At 43.3% G+C, this 9,175-nt stretch overlaps 1 protein-coding gene across 2 annotated transcripts in view; it reads right to left on the bottom strand.

Annotated features, from left to right (window-relative positions):
• Positions 1 to 9,175, bottom strand: part of LOC126389809 (CSC1-like protein 2) — a 46,688-nt gene that overhangs the window by 13,176 nt on the left and 24,337 nt on the right. For both annotated transcript variants that reach the window (XM_050043722.1, XM_050043723.1), the window contains 13 exons: positions 7,903 to 7,954; positions 7,547 to 7,655; positions 7,189 to 7,259; positions 6,462 to 6,542; positions 6,231 to 6,354; positions 5,331 to 5,464; positions 4,833 to 4,970; positions 4,595 to 4,748; positions 4,397 to 4,503; positions 3,415 to 3,501; positions 3,264 to 3,329; positions 2,520 to 2,682; positions 2,317 to 2,422 (listed from right to left, as the gene is read on the bottom strand). In XM_050043722.1, the coding sequence (XP_049899679.1) occupies positions 2,317 to 2,422; positions 2,520 to 2,682; positions 3,264 to 3,329; positions 3,415 to 3,501; positions 4,397 to 4,503; positions 4,595 to 4,748; positions 4,833 to 4,970; positions 5,331 to 5,464; positions 6,231 to 6,354; positions 6,462 to 6,542; positions 7,189 to 7,259; positions 7,547 to 7,655; positions 7,903 to 7,954 (1,392 nt within the window). The remainder of the gene's footprint in view (positions 1 to 2,316; positions 2,423 to 2,519; positions 2,683 to 3,263; positions 3,330 to 3,414; positions 3,502 to 4,396; positions 4,504 to 4,594; positions 4,749 to 4,832; positions 4,971 to 5,330; positions 5,465 to 6,230; positions 6,355 to 6,461; positions 6,543 to 7,188; positions 7,260 to 7,546; positions 7,656 to 7,902; positions 7,955 to 9,175) is intronic.

The following is a 9,175-nucleotide window of genomic DNA, read 5'->3' as shown; positions in this document are numbered from 1 at the left end:
CCTGTAAAATCCAGAATTGAATTTAAAATCCTACTGTTAACTTATAAAGCTCTAAATGGTCAAGCTCCGTCCTATCTTAGAGAGCTCATAGTGCCTTATTATCCCACCAGGGGCCGGTTGCACCAACAGGGCTTATGCCTGGTCTTAAGCTAAGTCGGTCGTAACTTGGTGTTCTAAGTCCGACCTAATAGTTACGCCGGTTGCACCATCTAGGCTTAAGCCTTCTTCTCACTAAGACTGGGCGTAAATCTTACGCCTAGTCAAGAGCAGGTGTAAGGTCATTATCAAGTTTGATTATGGCACGTCTCTCTATGGGAGAGGATAATTAGGGACAGAAGCGATCCATTGGACGTAGCCTATATAATGACAAGGAGTTAATTGAGAGGTTTCGATTCCGTAGGAGAGATCTGTTTGAACTTATTGAAGAGCTGTCACCGGATTTACAGTTTGTGTTGGGCTGCAATGCAGCACTACCACCGTCTTTTTTTTGCCTTGCTGAGATCTTTCCACTTCTTCCTAATGTCAGCCTCTGTATGAATGCAGCCAGAGTCTGAACACGTATTGATATGCCCCGTTATCTCTGCCCATACCGACTGTTTTTTCTGATTTGTGATGACGTGTTGACTGCCAAGCAGTCAACACGTCTCTGTGCTGGCTGTACAGCTCGATTAATTTTCTAATTTCAATGTCGGTAAAGTTACCCTTTCTTTTCTGTTGATCCTCCATGTTTTCTTCAAATCTTAAACTGTAAATAAACTATCAACACAGATGAGAGGGGCTGTCAACTGTCAATTGTCATCCTTCAAGCATGCGGGGTGAATCAGTGGCGCGTCATTTGACGTCACCGTGCTCCTCTAGGCAGGCCGCATGCAGCATTCCGGGGGTATTCACATGGACTCTTATAGTTAGGACTGGCTCTTTTAGTTAAGGCTGGCTCTTAAAGTTAGGACTGGCTCTTATAGTTAGGGTTGGCTCTTATAGTTNCTCCTCTAGGCAGGCCGCATGCAGCATTCCGGGGGGTATTCACATGGACTCTTATAGTTAGGACTGGCTCTTATAGTTAGGACTGACTCTTTTAGTTAAGGCTGGCTCTTAAAGTTAGGACTGGCTCTTATAGTTAGGGTTGGCTCTTATAGTTAGGACTGACTCTTATAGTTAGGACTGACTCTTTTAGTTAAGGCTGGCTCTTATAGTTAGGACTGGCTCTTATAGTTAGGGTTGGCTCTTATAGTTAGAACTGGCTCTTATAATTAGGACTGGCTCTTAAAGTTAGGGTTGGCTCTTATAGTTAGGACTGGCTCTTAAGCCTGATTTATGGTCCTGCGTTAAATCAACGACGTCGCTACATCGTAGGGTACCCGGCTACGCAGAAGGCTCGCCGTAGCCCCCGGCGTCGCCTGACGTGCACCTCCCCAAAAATGTAACTACACGTCTAGGCGACGCAGACCCAGCGCAGACCGAGAGGGCTGTGATTGGTTTGCTTGGTAGCAACGCATTTCTGGTTCCGTATTTCCAGATTGCGCCATCCCCGCCATCTTTAAACATCTTCTGTTGCGATGTAGATGTTGCAGTATATATTTATGCTCAACTTTCAATACGGATACGGACTGATACGGACGGAGCCGTCTATCTGTGCTCCGCGTTCATTTCTCTGTGACCAGAAAAGCCGGAAGCTAAACAAAGAATCAACTAGAGACGACGATAACCATTCAGGAAAGGAACGCAGCCTCCTACCGCTCTGGCAGTGAATTGCACCGCCACGAAATGGAGTGACGGAGAAGTTCGAAGGGTTCACAACGGCGTCACGGCAACGATGTAGGTACGTCGTAGGTATGCCGCAGGACCATAAATCAGGCTTTACAGTTAGGACTGGCTATTTTACTTAGGGCTGGCTCTCAGGCTGGGGTTTTTTGGGGAGGTTTTCCTGATCAGCTGTGAGGGTCAAAAGGACAGAGGGATGTTGTATGCTGTAATGCTCTCTGAGGCAAATTGTGATTTGTGATATTGGGCTTTAAAAAACAAAAACTTGAATTGAATTGAATATAAGTGGACGTTTGTTCTGAGTTCTGAAGAAATTCCCTAATGGCGTTCTCAAGATATTCAGTTCACAAGAACCAGAAGAACGGACGGGCAAACCGAAAACATAATACCTTTGGCTTTGGCTATCACAGAGGAAAAAGAATGATCCTGGCATGAGTGACAGGAAACCGAGTCTGTAGAGTCATTTTAAAAACACCTCTGTGTACCAGCATGAATACGTCAGCACTGACGTGTTACAGACACTGTACAATGGTGTGTTGTGTAGGTGAGTCTAACCGAAGGGGACGATGATGGGGCAGGTGATGCTATAGGCCATCACCACCGTGAAGACGTTCATCATCCAAGCGTACGCCGCTCCAAACTGAAACTCATAGGCCTGGTGCTGGAGGAATGAGAGACATGTTTTAAACAGGACTGTCAGATAATTAACAAACACATCTCAGTCAGTGTCTGTCTCCTTGGTCCGTGTCCGTCCTCACCCTCTTGACGTTGCGGCGGTCGGCAGCGGAGCGAGCCAGGCACAGCCGAATCATGTACATGAGCAGACCGGGGATCCTCAGCAGGTCCATGGCGTTCCCAATGAACGCAGAGGCGATGACATAGTTGACGAAGAACGCTCCGTTATCTGGCAGGAAGACGCACCTGGAGGGGACACAGCACCTCCGTAAGAGCAGAACGTCCTGCTACTGATCGATCAATCACACTTTATTAAGTATTAATACACTAAACCGCTTCAAAATAGAAATACATATAGGCTACAGAAATTGTTATCACCACACATTATGGTGTGGTAAAATCTACACTTAGAGCTGGAAAGAAAATTAAGATGGAAATTCTGCTGACAAATAATTTGCAGTGTATCTAAACCATCACACTGTAACTCTTAATTCCAAACTGACAGACAATGTGTACCTAAATTTAAAAACAGGACAGTGATAATTTGTTGTGACGGTTTGAAGTAAACTGAAAATTATTTATTATTTTTTGAGTCAATTTCAACCTTAAAATGAAAATTTGATTCTGACATTTAAATCAAAGTCTGTCACAAATTATATGCGGACTAATGGATGATAAAATCATAATTAGAGTTACATATTTACAGCTAATATAAGCAGCTCTCGACTTCCGTAACAATATGATGAAAATAATTTTGAAAAATATGACGATGGGTGGTGAATAATACCAACTTGCTCTCTGCTGAGAAATTAAAAAGAATAACTTACTCAAATCTGACACTAGCATCCGCCAGGAACTTCTTATCAAAGAGCCAGCGGAAGAAAACATCCAGGCTGGAAAACAGAGATGATTCAGTGAGGACAGCAGAGGTCAAAGTTCACCGAGGGACAGATTCTAACAACAAACTGTTTTTATTACCTGCTGAGTCCCAGAGACGGCAGCAGCAGAACCATGAAGATCAGGAAGGTGTAACACTTATGCATTGTCGTCCTGTTTTCTCCAGACCTGACGACACACAGAGGAGGTCAAATTAGGGTCAAATCACAATCAAATCAGAGTCAAATCAAGGTCAAATCAATGTCAAATCACAATCAATTTACAATCAAACCAGGGTCAAATCATGTTTAAATCATGTTCATATCACAATCAAATCAGAGTTGAAACACGATCAAATCAGGGTCAGTCATGGTCAAATCAAGGTCATATTAGAGTCAGATCAGGAACAAATCACAAATCAAGATCGTGTTAGGGTTGACACACAATCAAATCAGGATCAAATTAGGGTCAAAACATGATCAAAACAGGGTCATGTCAGGGTTAAATCTAGGTCAAAGTGAATCATAACTGACAGACCTGATTTGGACTTTTGTCCCTGGCCCTTGCAGTATACGTGTCAAAGTGTCCTCAGGTAAAATACTGAACCCAACATTACTGTTTGATTGATATGTGCGTGTGAATGTTTATCTGAGGAGCAGGTGGCACCTTGTACGGCAGCCTCGTCCACCAGTGTGTGAATGTGCGTGTGAATGTGCCTGTAGACCTGATGCTGTAGTGTAGACCTGATGCTGTAGTGTAGACCTGACGCTGTAGTGTAGACCTGATGCTGTAATGTAGACCTGATGCTGTAGTGTAAACCTGATGCTGTAGTGTAGACCTGATGCTGTAGTGTAGTGCTGATGCTGGAGTGTAGTGCTGATGCTGGAGTGTAGTGCTGATGCTGTAGTGTAGTGCTGATGCTGTAGTGTAGACCTGATGCTGTAGTGTAGACCTGATACTGTAGTGTAGTGCTGATGCTGTAGTGTAGACCTGATGCTGTAGTGTAGTGCTGATGCTGTACTGTAGACCTGATGCTGTAATGTAATGCTGATGCTGTAGTGTAGCACTCGTAAATCAGTGTTACCTGGTCCAGTGAGCCTCGAAGAAGGCAGAGTAGTAGACGATGGTGGGCAGCAGAGCAGAGAAAGCCCAGAGCAGCAGAGTGGGGAAGAACTGAGTGATGATGGGATTCTGTCCAAAACAACCAACAAACAGCAGAGTCAGAGATGATGAATCATTTCAAACGACACCCAACTTCACTGACAGGGTGGTGGTTACTTACATTGAGATATTCCACAGGCTTGGTGACGTTGAACTTGTCCATGGTGGAGATGATGATGGCAGGTGTGGTGAGGAAGAAGAGCAGGAGGAAGAGGATGCAGTTGATGATGAAGCAGCGGATCCACCAGGAGATCCCACCGAGCGACAGATGCTCCCTGCAGGAGGAAACCAGGACGCATCAGCTGAGGGTGATGGGTGTGTTTGTTTGGTATTTGGTGGGCTAACCCTTGTGGACGTACCAGCGGATGTTTTGTGGGTCGGGTGCGTATGAAACGCTCCAGTTGTGAACATGAAGAACTTCGCTGAACTGAGAGGATCGTGGCTCCTGACGACACCGACATCCCTGAACCTGACAGGCGTTAAAGTCCTTCAAAATACTGTGAAACAGAGTGGGTGGAGTGAGAGAGGGGAGGGGCGGAGGTCGAGAGAGGAGGGTGGAGTCAGACGGGGTGGGATCAGAGAGGTGAGGGTTGGGGTCAGAGAGGGGATGGGGTGGAGTCAGAGAGAGGCGGGGGTGCGGTCAGAACTGTACAAATAGATTCTACAAAAACCTAAGCTTCAAAGTATTTGTGCAACATTTCTTCCCCAAAACAAGACAAAACAAACAAACAACACCACTGTGATGAACTGTAGGAAAACAGGTAAAAACAAAAACAGTAACATTTTAATTTTTTGTCATATCAGACTGTTGGTGGGAGGGGTTAGAGACAGAGGGGCGGGGTCATGCTGTGGCTCACATGGCGGTCATGGCCTCGTTCTGGAAGGTGACGAAGGCCATGCCCAGAGGTTTGGTGTGGACCTTCTCCTTCTCCTTCCTGTACTCCTCCTTCAGCTTGGCCTCCCTCTTGGTGTAGTAGCTGACCGCCTCTTCCTGCAGGACAAATGTAGGCTACTGAACCACCGCTAACAGGCTAACAGACTAATTAGACCAGGTCTCTCAGATCCAGATTATATTTATTTAGCCAGTGAAATGTTACCTACAAAATCTTAAGATTCTAAAGTGACGTCATGAAACGATGTGATGAAAAACTATTTTCATGCATGAAACGACACAAACAAACTAACAGGTAGACTACAGACAAGAAAAAGCTGATTGTCATCATCAACATCTTTATTCTCTGTAACACTCTACTTTTAACCTGCTACAACAAAAATGTATCAGATAACCAGAAAACTTTTCACCAGCAAGAATAAAACTTTAACCGGCTGCGATAAAAACCTAACGAGATTATGACTTTAACCACTTACGATAGAAATTAAATTGGCTTCAATAAAAATTTAACCAGCTACAATAAAACTTTCACCACCTACGACAGAACTTTAATTGGCTACGACAAAATTGAACAAACTACAATAAAACTTAAACCAGCTACAACAAAAATTCAACCACATACAATAAAACATTTAATAAAATTTAACAAACTATGATAAAACTGCAACGGTCTTGAACTTTAGTGAGCTAATGTGACTGTAAGAAGAAAAATGCTCAATGTAATCAGTCATCATGTACCAGGATATTAGCAAGATGAGAAAATAATTAACAATTAGTACATAAATTACGTGGTTAATTATTAAAATAAAGCTTCGGTCTGTTAAGAAGCTAATTTGTGTGAAAAGAGCGTCAGCGTTAAAGTCACCTCCTCGCAGCCGGTGATGGCGCAGCAGCAGAGGTGTCCGCAGGGTTTGGGGTTTATCATGGTGGGAACGTGTTCCTTCGCCATCAGGTCAGTGAAAAACTTCTTACTGCGCTCCGTCTTCTTCCTGACAAACATAAACACAACAACATTAAATTAATGAACTGTTCTCAGCAGTTAACATGGACCTGGAGTGTATCTCAGCATGCACTGGGCCTCGACTCGCTGTCTCACCTCTCTGCGTTCAGAGACATAAGTTTGGCCACGTTGTAGCAGATCCGAGCCTCCAGCACCGTGCAGTTCTCATACGCCTGTCTGAAAAATAATAAACAATAAAACATGTTCACATGTAATTTAATATACAAACCAGGAAACAAACTCATTTTAACATTACGTCATTAGAAAAATATTATCAAAGATTTTTCTTTTTTTACAACTTCTTATTCTGAATGAAGAAATGTAGCCCTTGAATCTGGACTGTCCTCTGACTGTACACATTTTTATTACTATTTAATATGTAAATAACACAGACTGAAAATATAAAGACTGAACACAAAGCTAGATGTGTCTTTATTTACTTCACCCCAGGTTAACCTGAATATATGACAACATCAAAATTCCAGTGGTTATGTGTTGTTTTTACTTTAAATTTGAAAAATTGTGAATACAGATGTGATCAAATATCTTGTTATTAACATTTTAACAAAACCAATGATCTCCTTCAGAGGATCTTTAAGTCACCAGTGATATGGTAGTCACTTCACTCAGCACAACAACATTAAGCCTAAATTACTATCTCCGACAAAAACCAACATTTACTTTTGAAATCAACATCATGTCAATAAATCGCCCGAGCTCATTTAGATTTTCGTGGACGATGTGAAAACACATTTTAATGTCCTCGGACATCTGAAGGAGCAGAAGGGTCGTTAGATCAGGAAGAAGAAGACAGTGAACTTACTCAAAGTGCTGTTTGATCTGACTCTCCTCGGCGTATTTAGAGATGCCGTTAATGAATAAAGTGCGCTTCACCTGCAAGTCACAGAACTGGGATTAAAACACCGCACAGAGCAGACGTTATATATCCTCAGAGTTTGTCTGTTTTCATGTAACTTTAAGAATTATCAACGTTTCAAGCAAATACATGTTTTATTGAGAAATCAGTGGCAGGCCTTTACTATGAAATAACCACAGGAAGTGGAAGTGAGGCTGAGTTTGTTTGGACAGATGTGGACTTTTTTCAGCATTAGATATTTTTAACTCTACAGGTGAGGCTGTTTCATTGGACTGAATTATTCATGATTAAGACGTGTCCCCACCAGGTCGTCCTCCTTGTAGTGCATCTTGGACGTGTGTCTCCTCATGCTGTAGACGGTCAGCAGCAGATACATGAAGGCAAACGAAGTGTGCAGCCACAACAGATTCGTCCTGAGCAGAAAAAGAAAACACATTTTATTTAAAAATCTATATAGATGGAGCTAGGCTAACAGTTTCTCCCTGCTTTCAGTCTTTGTGCTAAGCTAGGCTAAACACGTCCTGGACCTGTCTATGTACTGGACACACAGACATAAAACTGAGATCTGAAATGTTGGAGAGGACAGAGGAAGAAGATGTGTTGGACAGTTGGATTAAGTGCTGACTTGTCCTCCTTCAGTAGAAATCCTCCTGGACTCACCCAGACTTGAGGTTGGCTATCGTGGTGCGTCCAAAGCTGTAGGCGTTGTTTTCTGAAATAAATACAGGCAGAGGTCATCAGGAACATTCATGACTGATTTCCTGTGTTTAAACGTGAAGTTGTTTTTATAAAAATCACAGAAAACCTTGAGCGCTAACGACAGTTGCTGGTGAACTCCTGAAGTTTACCGAACGTTCCTCTGATGTTTACATAGAAACACACTCACAGTAACTGACAGATTAAGACTTGACTGTCAACGGTGATAACTCAGGAGTTCACAAAAACTCCACTGACTCATTAAACTTTAGCGCCACAGTTCAAAGCTCTTTACATTTAGAGGTGGTGACATTTTAATGTTTTGCCTTTTATTTCACTTACTAGCTGCGTTAGCATGTGGAAACATAGCACCCACTGCCCACCCTCCGACTTCCACTGGTTAGCTAATGTTAGCCTTTGCTGCTCTGCACTGCGCACCAACATCATCAATCTGCAGAGCCAGAGAGCCACCGTTTAAGACGTGCGCATGAGCAAGCTCGAGCTCAAGGGGGCGGAGTATCTGTCAATCATTCTTTAAAAATGGCCAATCAGAGGCCCACAATCCTTTTGACTGACAGGGCACAATCACTTCACAGTAGTGGGAGTAGTCAACATTTCAACTAGCTAGCTATGCTAGCGCTAGTTAACCTCTATGTATCTATTCCCCGATCATAACGAAATATAGTAACTTCAACCACTGCTCATTTTAGAAGGACCACCGCATGAAAGTGTGTTCTTTGTTTAAATTTTCAGACAGTTAACAGACAATGAATCACAGTCGTTTGTTTCTGGCTGCCAGCGTTAGCTAGCTGAAAAGTCATCTATTTCCACTTCAAAGTGTTAAAAATGCTGCTGTCTGCTGATACTCTGTCAAGGGTTAATGTTAGAGAGGATGGTCCGTAGGAACAAGTCCGCCTGTCCCGAGGGTAGGGGCACAAAACCCCTCCCTCTGGTTGCTCTAGTGGAGAAGCAGATCACAGCCTGGGTCAGCGAGGTTTGACGGAAGCTGTTTAGGAGCTCAGAGCCAGGACGCTTGTCAAGATGGCGCCCCCAGTGCGGACGCCTGTTACAGCAGCTCCTGCTCACCGCTGAGTTTTTTTCAATTTCTTTTCATTTAACTTTCTTTTTTTGAGTTTTCTTTCAGTTAGCTAGCTAGCACTTATGTTCTGTTTTGTTATGGAGACGAAGACCGCTCTCCTTATAGCGGTCTTTCTCCCATTTTGCTATGGATACGATC

This window comes from Epinephelus moara, chromosome 5 (assembly GCF_006386435.1).
Source record: "Epinephelus moara isolate mb chromosome 5, YSFRI_EMoa_1.0, whole genome shotgun sequence".
Lineage (NCBI taxonomy): Eukaryota > Metazoa > Chordata > Actinopteri > Perciformes > Serranidae > Epinephelus > Epinephelus moara.
The sequence above is the reverse complement of the archived record's forward strand: the minus strand, read 5'-3'. Positions and strand labels throughout refer to the sequence as shown.